The sequence below is a fragment of the Notolepis coatsorum genome (assembly GCF_963971535.1).
Source record: "Notolepis coatsorum genome assembly, chromosome: 9".
Classification (NCBI taxonomy): domain Eukaryota; kingdom Metazoa; phylum Chordata; class Actinopteri; order Aulopiformes; family Paralepididae; genus Notolepis; species Notolepis coatsorum.
Genome location: NC_140173.1, coordinates 75,449,660 through 75,463,592, shown reverse-complemented (window position 1 = coordinate 75,463,592; position 13,933 = coordinate 75,449,660). Strand labels below are relative to the sequence as shown.

Genomic DNA, 13,933 nt, shown 5'->3' with positions numbered 1-13,933 from the left:
CTTGCTTAGATTATTTGCCTGACAAGAATAAAACAAGCTTTGTCATAAGTACCATGACTTTGAGCCGCCACTAGGGGCAGAGTGACTAACCGTGAGTGAATGAATGACTGAAAGAGTGAGTGAGTGAGTGAGTGAGTGAGTGAGTGAGTGAGTGAGTGAGGTGAGTGAGTGAGTGAGACATTGCAATCTGTGAGGTGCTTTGCATATAAAAAATTGTGTGTTTCTCATTCCCTCTTTGTCTTGGCTTGTGTGTGTGTGTGTGTGTGTGTGTGTGTGTGTGTGTGTGTGTGTGTGTGTGTGTGTGTGTGTGTGTGTGTGTGTGTGTGTGTGTGTGTGTGTGTGTGTGTGTGTGTGTGTGTGTGTGTGTGTGTGTGTGTGTGTGTGTGTGTGTGTGTGTGTGTGTGTGTGTACCCTTTTCAGTGTTTGGAACGCGCCATGAAATTTTCATATAACGAGTTCCACCTCTGGCACCAGTTGGGCCTGTCACTCATGGCAGCCGGGAAGGTGAGTTAATCTGGGTTTCTACTATATCATCTATATCAGGGGTTCCCAAAGTCGGGGTCACGACCCACAGGAGGGGGTCCTAAATTTTTTTTGCAATCATGCCACTGAACTTAGAAGCAGGCCAGGACAGTGTTTCTCGTTGCAGCAGCACAATAGTTAGATAACCTAGGTGGGGAACAACCAGGAGATCACTGCAACTCACACAAGTTGGAGAACTATCTCTCTCTCTCTCTCTCTCTCTCTCTCTCTCTCTCTCTCTCTCTCTCTTGCTCTCACACACACACACAAAAGGAGCCGCATGTGATTGGTGGAGGCGGGACCCTTACAAAAAACTGTTGTTGCTAATCATTGACACATGCTAGCCTGTAATAATCCCCCCCAGAAAAATCTACTTTGCATTTGATATATTGCAAATATATGCCATCACACACACTGGCATTTAAAGGGTTAGAATTATAAAATGAATATGTGGTGTTATGGTCAGGGCTGAAGTTGAATAAAAGATTGTATTATTTTCTTATAATATTTTATTTTCAGCTTTTATAGTTTCACAAACACACATCAAGACAAATCACAAACACAAAGAAAATAAAAAAATAAATAAAAAGAACACAAACAGTATGTTGCCAGACACTGTCACATCAATGAACAAACATACACCATGTCATATGCTATACACTAAGGACGCAAGGGGCTGATTCTCTGACATATATACACATACATATATATATACATATATATATACACACATACATAGTAGTGTTGTCGAAAATATCGAAAAATCGACACATATCGATTCTGAATACCCAAAACTGTTTCAATACTCATTTCCCGAAATATCGACACCTAATCATTTATAAAAAAAGATAAAATAAAAAAAAAAGGAAGTTGCATTGTTCACTTCAATACCCGCAATAGTACAGCAGTCCACACACACATGTGCATTCAGTTAAGTCGGAACATGACTGCAATACAAACAGTTCAGCCCGTCAGGCACATGCAACACAGACCAGTGTTTACATCTGTCTGCCTGAGAAAACACCATGCTCTGCAACAAAAAACGATTGAAGTGAGATGAACAGTTATTTCCAAATGTATGATCTAAAGATAAACAAAGGGTTTCAAAAGTGCCATATCTATCCTCTCCTACAGTACCAGAGAGAAGCTGAGGAGAACCAACCAGCAACAGAAGCAAAACCTATCAAAAAAATTATAATTTAAGATTGAACCTTTTTCCCTGTGGTATCGAAAAAGGTATCGCATCGAAGCTCGAAATTCCACTATCCTGACAACACCAATACATAGTACAGAAAATACACAGGAGGACATTGAGAAGCACTTATGTTCTAGCTAAGCATTCCAAAAAGGGACCCCATATCATTTCAAATTTGTTCAAGGTCTCAGACCTACTGTGACGAATGCTTTCCAGCTGCAGAGAGGAGACCATCTCAGTGAGCCATCTTTTAAAATTTGGAGACGACGTGTCTTTCCATTCCTTCAGGATAATTCTTTTGGCCACAGCCATACCAAACATCAGGGCATCCTGCTCATTGTAAGGTAATTCTGCAGTGTTTTTTTTTTTTTATAAATGTTTTTATTTTCAATTTTCAACATAGAACAAGACATCACAACACAATACAATACCGTCAATAATAATAACAGTAATAACATTACAAGACAGGCAAACAGAAAAGAAAAAAGACAATGAAAATAAATAAGGAAATGACAATAGAAAATAAAATAAAATAAAATAAGTGTGGCTTTCACGTGTGCGCCTTATCTCGTGTGCTATATATATGTGTGTCCTACCTACCCATATGTGCGTGCGCTTTACCTATGTATATGTTTTATGTGTACATGCATATATGTGTGTTGTGAACGTGTGCGTATGACCGTGTATTCCCTAGTAGCCCAGAGTGCATGTACAGTACTACCGCAGCCAAGAGGACACGTACAGTATCAATGTAGTCAAGTGGGCATGTACAGTATTATTATAGTCAAGAGGGCATGTACAGTATCACTGTAGTCAAGTGGGCATGTACCGCATTACTGTAGTCAAAGGTATATATACAGCATTACTGTAGTCAAGAGAACATGCACCGCACTACTGTAGCCAAGAGGACATGTACAGTATCAATGTAGTCAAGTGGGCATGTACAGTATTACTGTAGTCAAGGGTACACGAACAGCACTACCGTAGTCAAGAGAACATGTACAGTATTACCGCAGTCAAGAGAACATGTATAGTACCACCGTAGTCAATAGGACATGTACAGTATTTACAATGCCAGTACCGTCAGACAAAACAAGGCAGCAGTGGGAGGTTACTGGTAATGGGGAAATCCGGCGAGTACAGTGGTGGATAGTGCAGGCCCAATATGTGACAGATAGGGGTCCCAGATCTCATAAAAAGTGTCCAACTTGGAATGCAGCATACACGTAATATATTCACAGGGGATACATTCCATTATGATATTGTGCCATGACCTTATTGACGGGACCTCGTCCTTGATCCAAAACAACAGGATGTTCTTTCTAGCAGCAAATGTCAACAAATTGAACAGTCTCTTATGTTTGGAATTGGTAACATGAATATCTGGGAGGCCCAGCAAAAGGCAGAGGGGATCCAGCTCGATGGGGGTGTGAAATATGTCAGACAGTACTTCTACAACGTCGTACCAGTAGCTCTGTAGTTTTACACAGGTCCAAAAACAGTGGACGTGATTTCCAATCTCTATCTTGCATTTAAAGCAAAGTGGGGACGTATTGGGATCCATTTTACTTTTACGGGCGGGGGTAATATGGATGCGATGCAATATTCTAATTTGGATGGCCTTGGTGCGGTTACAAACCGAGATTTTTTTTGCGTAGGTCCACGTATCCTGCCAGTCTGCATCTGTGATTTCTATGTCCAAATCCTCTTCCCAGGACTGTTTAGTAACATAGGAAGATAAAGATGAATTAAGGTTCAGAGTACTATAGAAGATAGATATTTGTTTTTTGGGGATCTGTAAGGAGAGGGCCTTCTCCACCTGCGAGGTGGAGATGTCAGTTAAAAGTGAGGTGTCCTTGGTGATAAACTGCCTAATTTGTAGGTACCTAAAAAATTCCGCTTTCAATAGACCATATCGCTGCTGCAGCTGTGTAAAGGACATTAGGGTCCGGCCATCAAACAGGTGGCCAAGATCGGTTATGCCCTGCTTATACCAGGTCTTGAAGCCGCCGCCGATTTGGTTTGGCTTAAAGTCGGGATTGTCTACAATCGGGGTAAGAGGAGAGGTCAGCTTGGCTCGGCCCTCCACCTTACGGACAGTCTTCCAGGCCTTGACGGAACATAATGTGATGGGGTTGGAGCACACCTTCCTCACAGACCTAAAGTCTTTGATAAATAGTAGGTTCCACAGGGGGGACTTAGATTGCGAGGATTCAACGTCCAGCCATATTGACAGTGGGTCTGCTCTGAACCAGCCGACCAGCACCCTAAGGTGTGCCGCCAGCTGGTAGTGTCTAATATTAGGTAGGTCTAGACCCCCATCTTCACTATCCATCTGTAATTTGGCCATTTTCAGACGCGGTTTCTTCCCATTCCAAATGAATGAGCTTAGCCAGCCTTCCAGCACCTTGATAACCTTGTTTGTCAGCAGCACTGGGATCATTTGGAGAGGGTACAACAGTCTGGGGAGTACGTTCATCTTGACGAGGGCAATCCTACCCAGCCAGGAGATCGGTAAGGGGGCCCATCTAACCAAGTCTGCCCTTATGGTGTCTAAAAGAGGGGGAAAATTGGCCTTAAACAATGTATCATAGGTGGGTGTCACAAATACTCCTAGGTAAACGAAGCCGGAGGGCGACCAGCGAAATGGGAAGGGCTCGGGCAGTATCGGGACAGATTTGAGTGTCCCAAGTGGCATTGCTTCGGATTTGGAAAAGTTTATTTTGTACCCCGAGAAGGTTCCAAATGTGGAAATCATGCGGGTTAGACATGGAATTGAAGAGTCAGGTTTAGACACGAAGATCAGCACGTCGTCCGCGTAAAGAGTGATTTTGTGCTCCCTCCCGCCCACTCTAATACCTGAGATCTCGGCTGACTGCCTTACGGCCTGTGCGAGTGGTTCTATGGCCATGTCGAATAGTAAAGGGCTAAGAGGGTCCCCCTGAGGGTTCCCCCGCTGCAGAGGAAAGTTGCTAGACCTAAGTCCATTAGTCAGGACCGCCGACATCCGCGAGTTGTAAAGAACCTTGACCCAGTCAATAAAGGTGTCACCTAAGCCAAATTCAGCAAGGGTTAAAAATAGATACGGCCATTCTACACGGTCAAACGCCTTCTCCGCGTCGAGAGACAGAACCACCGCGGGGTGGTCTGTCTCACGAGTCATTTGGATGATATTGAGGAGCCGTCTCATGTTGTCGGTAGAGTTCCTACCCTTAATAAAACCGGTCTGATCTTCATTAATAATAAAAGGGAGTACTTTTTCCAGGCGCATGGACAGGATCTTGGAAAGCAACTTTTGGTCCGAATTGAGTAGGGCTATAGGCCTATAGGAGGCGCACTCCTCAGGGCATTTACCCTTCTTAAGGAGAAGGCAGATATTAGCCTCCCGTAGAGACTGGGGCAGTATCCCCACCTCAGCGGAGTGATTAAGCATTGCCAGCAGGGGATCTAATAGAATATGACCGAACTCTTTATAAAACTCGCATCCGAAACCGTCCGGGCCCGGAGCCTTACCAGATGGCATAGCCTTAAGGGCGCCCAGAGCTTCTTCCTTCGTAATTGGGGCGTTAAGGAGCAAGTTCTGATCTTTCGATACCTTAGGGAGGTGTAACTCAGCGAAGAAGGCCTGCATGTCAGCGAGAGCACCATCGGGTCGCTCGGTCCTATAGAGTTGGGCATAGAAAGAGGCAAACTCTTTGTTAATAGTTTTGGTGTCAAAGGACCTGACCCCGTTGGAGTCGGAGATTGAGGCTATTACTTGGGTGTCAGCCCTTTTTTTCGCCAAGTTAGCCAGGCACCTACCCGGCTTGTCACCGTGTTCGTACATTCTCTGTTTGGCAAATTTAAGAGACTATTCGGCGTCCTGGATCAGAAGAGTGTTTAGCGCCGCTCTGGTGGCCGTAAGCACAGCCGGGGCTGGGTTTGAAACATGCTGATTTTCAAGGTCGGCTAGTTTGGATTCAAGAAGTTTACATTGTTCATTTTTCTTGCGCTTCTTGGATGATACATAAGATATAATCAGTCCACTAGAAAAGACCTTAGATGTTTCCCAGAGTAGAGACGGGTTATCCGTAGAGCGAAAGTTAATTGAGTAGAACATTTTTAATTCCGATTCGAAATAGGAGACAAATATATCATCTTTGAGGAGGTATGGGTTGAGGCGCCAACGCCTCGACAGCGCTCTCTCTTCTGACAGGGAGTAGACCAGATATATAGGGGCGTGATCCGATAGAACGATGCTTCCGATTGTGCAGGACGATACTAGAAAGAGCTTAGAGGAAGGGATGAAGAAATAGTCTATTCTACTGTTGCTCTTGTGTGGGCCGCTAAAAAAGGTGAACTTCAGTTCTGATGGGCAAAGGGTTCTCCAGACATCTGAGTATCCAGTGTCTTCGCATAGGGAGGTGAGCATCTTTGCTTGCCTAGAGGGGGGAGCCAGACTGGGTGGGAGTTTGTCAAGAGACGGTATGAGGTGACAATTAAAGTCTCCGCCCACAAAGGCGTTCTCAGAGGCCAGGCCATTAAATTCAGCAAATATCTTGGATAGAAAGTCAGGGGAATAGCCTGGGGGACAGTATACATTCATAAATGTAATTTCTTTACCCTTAAGAACCCCTTTAATAATCACATAGCGACCTTGGCTATCCACAGAGGAAGTTATAAGTCTAAAGGGGAGATTTTTATTGATCAATATGGCCACGCCCCTACTAAACGTAGAATAGTTTGTAGCAAAGACCTGTCCTACCCAGCTCTTTTGGAGTTTAGCAGTGTCGTTGGGCCCCATATGAGTTTCTTGTAAAAAAGCAATCGACACATTTTCCCTCCTTAAAAAGGTCAGAATCGCCTTCCTCTTAGCCAACCTCTGCAGGCCTCGAACATTCCAGGAGCAGAGCTTAAAGCTCTCAGAGTTAGCCGTAGCCATAGAACATTGAAGGGCGTGTAGGTGGGGCAGACCTGGGCAAGCCTGTGGGCATGTAGAATTCACTTAACCTAAACACTATGCACACGTATTTCGAGCCATACATAAAACACACAATAATGACATAAAAAACATATAAATGTGTGGGACCGGTGGGTCTTTCCCCAACATCACAGGGACTCACCAACATTTCCAGAGACTTCAAACCTACCACTCGTAGAACCATCTCCGTGGCCAACTGCCACATTTCCCTGTATACAAAAGTGCCTCAGAGTGTAAAGCAAACAAGAAAAAATCAAATTGAACCATAAGCCAATAGTAAGGTCAACGGCTGGAACCCAGAACTGTCGGTAAAAGGGGGGGGGGGGGTGTATTTGCCAGGCATGCTGCGACAAAACAGGCGCGCAGTACCACCACCAGGCCGGGAGGGGGCGATACCTTGTCCGCGAGACTGTTATCTCCCCTGACGCTGGTTCGACCCCATACAGTTATGCCTCCCTACCAGAGGAGGGCGCTGTGCCGGGGGCCGCCCGCCGCTCCCGCGAGCACATTGTCAGCAGCAAACATTAATGGGAGCCATGCGGGTTGCATGGACCGGTTGAGAGTCAAGCAGGTGGTGCAGTCACGAGACCCCATCTCGCTCGACGTGTAATCAACAGTAAATGCATCCCGGTGGTAATGATCAAAAACATGGCCGGGAGCTGGTATATCGCGTAAAAGTCATAAGCGTGGCAGAAATATCCGAAACGGAACAGAATAGGTCCCGCTCCTTCCGAAACGTTAACAGTTAGCAACCCAGCCCGTGGCTATGGTCGTGCATCAGTACAACAGTCATATACAACATACTTGTCCCCCTCCTCCCCTTATGTCAGATAGCGAGAGAAAAATAAAAAGATAACTTTCCAGGCGAGGCCTAATGTCAAGTAGTCATTCATACTCACATATGTAATAAGATACCAAATGCGACCCCTTTCTGTGTGATAGCCGTAGCAGTATGCTAGCGGTCCATCGCTACTACCACGTCAGGATCTGATGAGGCCGGTGTCGGGTCCGCGTTCGGCTCCGGTGGAGCCAGCGTCGGGTCCGCGTCTCGCCGCGGTGAAGCTGGTGTCGGGTCCGCGTCTCGCCCCGGTGGAGCCAGCATCAGGCCCACGTCTCGCCCTGGTGAAGCCGGTGTCGGGTCCGCGTCTCGCCCCGGTGGGGCCAGCGTCATGCCCGCGTCTCGCCCTGGTGAAGCCGGTGTCGGGTCTGCGTCTCGCCCTGGCGAAACCGGTGTCGAGGTCCTGAGGTCGGGTCCTCAGGAAGTCCACGGCGTCCTTGGGCGACGGTAGATGCAGCCTGCCCTCCTTGGTTCGGATGATTAGCCTCGCAGGGAACTGGAGCGATGGTTTAAATCCGCGCTTGTACAGGGGCCCCATGACATCACGGTATTGTGATCGTTGCTCGACCACCTCGGGGGGATAGTCTTCGAAGATAGCGACCGGTTTCCCTCTGTATGTCAGATTCCCTCTCCTCTTGCGAGCTTCCAGGATAATAGTCTCTTTGATCTTGTAGTGATGTAAGCGGGCAATTACGGCCCTAGGCCTGGAGCCTGGTGCTGGTCTGGGTGTTAGCGTCCTGTGGCAACGGTCAAGCTCCGGTGGTGTAGCGAGGACATCTTTCCCCATGATTTCCACCAGGACCTCCGCGAAAAAGACACTGGGACGGTTGCTGTGCAGGGATTCGTCCAGGCCCAGGATGCGTATGTTAGAACGCCGACTACGTGACTCAACATCAATTAGCTTGTTTCTTAGCTTGTCGATGACTATATCCTGAGCTGTGCATCTTACTTCTAGCTCCGCCATCCTATCCGACCACCTATCCATGCCGTCCTCCACGGAGGTCAAGCGTTGGGAATGGTCTGCGATCTCCTGCTGGAAGCCGTCGAGTCTAGACTCGAGCGAGGCAGCAAACGTTCTGAACTCCGTGGTGAAGGCCTGTTTGAGCTCCTCCATTAGCTTAGCCATGGTAGCCCCATCCACAGGGGCGGCCTCGCTTCTCAAGACTCGTGCAGTCATCACGCTCGTTATTTTTTTTCCTTTTTGGGTCGAATAGTACAGTCTTAGATACGGATGTTGTATATTAGTGGTTCAATCATCTTGAAAAGAAAAAGAAAAGGCTTTTTAAAGTAAAATAAAAGTTCGGGAGCGGCAGCGTGGCTCAGAGACGTTCACATCCTTCCGACCCGGAACCGGAAGCTAATTCTGCAGTGTTAGCTGAACAGCCGAGTAAAGCTAGAAGGCAGTCTGGGGCAATCTCTCTTTTGTACGCCTTGGTATACCAGTCAAAAATGTCTACCCAGTACTTAAATAGCTTGGGACAAAACCAAAACATATGTGAAAGATTACCCTCTGCGGACATGCAACGATCACAGATAGGCGATACAGAGGGATAGATTCTATGCAGTTTGGTTTTAGAGTAATGTAGTCTGTGAATGACCTTAAACTGTATAAGTTGGACTCTGGCATTAATAGAACATTTATGTATCCTGCTAAGTCCCTCCTCCCACATCTCATCAGAGATTTCCATACTAAGCTCTGTGGACCATACATCTTTAATGTGGTCGGAGGAAGCCATAGATTGGACAGAGAAATATGAAACAAAATCAGAGATCAGGCCCTCATTCATCAATGTGTGCGTAGAACATGACCTATTTCCACACGTAAGCACGGAATGTAGAACTAGTGTACGCACAGGGAAGTCGGGATTCATCACACGGTGCGTACGCAGGCTCTATGCTCCTCCGTGTTGATGAATACCACTTTGTTCTACCGTCAATGCTCGTGCATGATTATCCATATATGGTCATGAAAATGAGGAAACACCCCCCATGGGATGGGAAACACCCCCCATGGGATGTGAAATAATGGACTGACCCGAGCGGAACTCCGAGAAACTCCACAAAGATTGTTCACTGCTGTCGAACCAAGAAGACACTATCGCGTATTATGGGATAAATAAAAGGCGGACTTGTAAACGGTGATGTCAGATATCAACGGCTCCCTAAGACCATTGCTGCAATTCTGCCTGGACAGCTCAAAATACTAATAAAGACCGTTCGTTGACCACTGTTTGGCGTTGGTTGTGTGTCATTATAACCGTGCTGTAATATGAATGCCTTTATTAGTTGTGTTCGATTGGCTATATGATTTTTAGAGGCATCTATTTTGTTGTCGGCTAATAAAGACCGCGCTGGAATATGACTGCCTTTTCCCGTGTTGTTTGATTAATACCCAGTTCTCCTCAATTTTATTCCAAATCGCGATGGATCTCCCGTCAATTTTCTACCTGCTGCATATGATTTCTAGAGGCATACTACAATCTATTTTGATGTCAGTATTGGGTAGCCTATATAAACAATAATAGAGAGCATATACAAGAACAATGAATCTCACTGCATGTATGATGTAGCCTGCCTTTCAATACATGAACTTGAATTCCATCATGTTTGTGTGCGGGACTCACAAGGCTGTTGTCACAATGGGTGGTACCGGTACAGTAATAATTACAGTCCACACAATATCACGATCCATGCCATAGCCTATGTTCTATTAGGACATGATCTGTGACGACAAATGTTCTAGAATGTTTGAAGATATCATACTCTGACAGCATGCCTATGATCAACAAAAACGCGAACTTGAATCCCATCATATACATAGTCTGTCCACTATCTGGTGTCATTGCAATGCGTTTTCTATTCTTTCTTATACAGTAAAAAGGGGGAAGAACACTATATTCATATGACTTGTATTCTGCTTACAGCTTCGAAATTCCACTTGTTTCGTTTAACGTAAAGCCTTTTAAATATAATCAAAACGTTCCCGTGTTTCTGCGGTCTGCGCAAAATAATAACGAGTTGAGCTTTATGATTTATGATGAATTGAAAATGGGGGACCCTGATGTAAACAAGACGAAAGTTGGTCTGCATCCCCAATTAACAATTGTATGTACTGAGCTGTACTGTACTGTACCCATTCTGCAATCTGTTAATAAACTTTTCAATCAATCAATCAATCAAGCTACGCGGAGCGCAGTCAGTCAGTAGCCTACACCCCGTATATTCCGATAACGCTATATAAACCATGCTGCATTCATTCTGAGAGAAAGATCTATTATTCCAAATGCTATTTATAGGGTTTTGACCATAATTACACTACTGTTGCTATTTTACAATGAACTATAATGAACTACGGTTCGTACAGAACATCCAGTGTTATTATGCACAGAAGCTCATTTCCTTGTTGTAATAATATATTCTACCACTGGGCGCCAGGTACGCCTGGTCTGACCTGTGCGTAGATGTAAGCACGGAGTCAAGTTCAAATCGAAATTGATGAATCCCACTCTTTGCTTAGAAATGATCGTACGCACAGGGTAAGCACAGATCTGTGCGTAGAACACGTTGATGAATGAGGGCCCAGGTGTTTTGAAACTGGTGATCGGCTCATGAGATTATAAAACTGGTAATCAGCAGGACATGTCTCAAAGTCTGGGATATTACTGCGGACATAATTTCTAACCTGCAGGTAACGAAAGAAGTGTGAGCTTGTAAGATTAAACTTAGACTTAAGTTCGTTAAATGAGGCAAAGTGACGATCAACATATAGATCTTTAATAGTTTGTATTATTTTCAATCTGACATTACAAAAAAACTGAAAATCCATCAAAATCAGTGTTATCATACATATGCTAGCATGTTTTTTAACAATAATTTGTGATGCCATCACAAACACTGGCATTTAAAGGGTACAAATAAAAAAATGCCTGCACCAGAATGTCTTTGTAACAAGAAATGTCCTGGTGGGGGACCCCCAGACCCCCTGCTTAAAAAGTGGCCTGACTGGGGCTATATTTTGCACTATATTTCCTGGCCTGAATGATTTCCCCAGTCCGGCCCTGGTTAAAAGCCTCCAATGCTTATTAGTGTGTGTGCGTTTGAACGTGTGCATGTTTCACCCATACATTTCCATTTATTTATAAAAAAAAAAGAAAATGTACTTTATTTAATTTTTTTTTTACCTCCTATAATAGTGGGGGTCGCGGCTCTCTGACCCCCTTATTTTTGGGTTGCGGCCTGAAAAGTTTGGGAACCCCTGATCTATATCACATGCATGTGCTCATGCACCCACCCACACACACACACCCACACACACACACACACACACACACACACACACACACACATACACCCCTAGCACACCAACACACATACACCTCTAACACACCCACACACACACACACACATACACCTCTAACACACCCACACACACATACGCCCCTAACACACCCACACACACACACATACACCTCGGCTCTAACACACCCACACACACACACACATACACCTCTAACACACCCACACACACACATACACCCCTAACACACACCCACCCACACACACATACACCTCTAACACACCCACCCACACACACATACACCTCTAACACACCCACACACACACACCTCTAACACACCCACACACACACATACACACGCACACACACATTTACATTTACATTTAGTCATTTAGCTGACGCTTTTATCCAAAGCGACTGTACGAAGTTCTGTACGACAAGTCATCAGGAAGGGCACAACTCTATCAGCTGAGTAACAGTGTTCATCAAAGTGTTGAGTGCTACAGTGTAGGTTAGTTTATTAGGACAAGTGCAAGGTTAGTTAGGGTTAGATATATTTTCTGTTTGTTTTTTCTTTTTAATTCAGATAATGGTTGAATAAGTGCGCCTTTAGTCGACGGCGAAAGATTGGACGGGTTTCGGCTGTCCTAACTGGTGTGGGTAGTTCATTCCACCATTGTGGGGCAAGGACTGAGAATAGGCGACTTCTCTTTGAAGACCCTCCCGGAGCTTGGATAGGAGTAGGTCTGAGGCGGCCAGAAGATGCAGAGCGTAGGGGTCTTGAGGGCGTGTAGTTAGAGACCATTGACCGGAGGTAGGCGGGAGCGGTTCCCTTTGCCGCACGGTATGCTAGGTCGAGGGCCTTGAAGCGGATTCGTGCAGCAATGGGGAGCCAGTGCAGGTCCCTAAGAAGTGGGGTGACATGGGCCGACTTCGGTAGGTTTGAGATCAGGCGGGCCGCTGCGTTCTGAATGAGTTGAAGAGGCTTAGTGGCAGTGGCCGGGAGGCCAGCGAGCAGTGCGTTGCAGTAGTCAAGGCGGGAGATGACTGTTGATTGGACGAGGAGTTGGGTGGCTTATTTTGTCAGGAAGGGGCGGATCCTTCTGACATTGCTCAGGAGGAATCTGCAGGTTTTGGTTGTCGCTGCGATGTGAGCAGAGAAGTTCAACTGGTCGTCGAGGACAACACCAAGGTTCTTGGCGGCCGGGGACACGGTCACAGCTGCATTCTCGACTGTGATGGAAAGGTCGGTCAGGGGGGAGGATTTGGCCGGCAGGTGGAGCAATTCTGTTTTGCTTAGGTTCAGTTTGAGGTGGTTGGTCGTCATCCAGGCGGAGATGTCGGACAGACAGGCTGAGATCCGCTCAGAGACGTGGATATCTGAGGGAGGGAAGGAGAGGAAGAGTTGAGTATCGTCGGCATAACAATGATAGAAGCTATGAGACATGATAATGTTACCCAGTGATTTAGTGTAGAGGGAGAAGAGAAGGGGTCCTAGAACCGAGCCCTGGGGGACACCCGTCCGCAGGGGGCGGGTGGCCGACAGGGTCCCTCTCCATGACACTTGGTAGGAGCGGTCATTGAGGTATGATGTCAGCCATGTCAGCGCAGAGCCAGCCACTCCCATTCCTGCGAGGGCCGCGAGGAGGATCTGATGGTTGACTGTGTCGAAGGCTGCAGATAGATCTAGAAGAATCAGGACAGAGGAGAGGCCTTTCGCTTTTGCTAAGTGAAGTGCCTCTGTGACCGCAATGAGAGCTGTTTCTGTGGAGAGACGGTGGGGTTCAGGGTTGGTTTTTTTATGAGCGTGTGACTCTGGCTTGTTTTAGGGAGGTGGGGACCACCCCCGAGTTGAGTGAGGAGTTGATGGTTGCAGTTAGGAATGGGAGGATGTCCGGTGCTATGGTCTGGAGGAGTGGGGAGGGTAGCTGGTCCAGCTGGCATGTAGTCGGACGGTTCGACGTTACCAGTGTCAGGGTCTCGGCTTCTGTAATGGGAGAGAAAGATGACAGAGTGAAGGATGAGGTTCTTGATTCAGCATTTGGAATGGGTGGGGGTTTGGAGAAGGAGCTGCGGATGTTCTCCACTTTTTCCTCAAAGAAGATTGCGAAGTCTTCGGCA

At 46.2% G+C, this 13,933-nt stretch overlaps 1 protein-coding gene across 1 annotated transcript in view; it reads left to right on the top strand.

Annotated features, from left to right (window-relative positions):
* The window catches only part of ttc7a (tetratricopeptide repeat domain 7A), a 109,136-nt gene that overhangs the window by 26,608 nt on the left and 68,595 nt on the right, over window positions 1-13,933 (top strand). Inside the window, 1 exon segment of the mRNA XM_084321919.1 lies at window positions 421-504. Coding sequence (XP_084178045.1) covers window positions 421-504 — 84 coding nt within the window.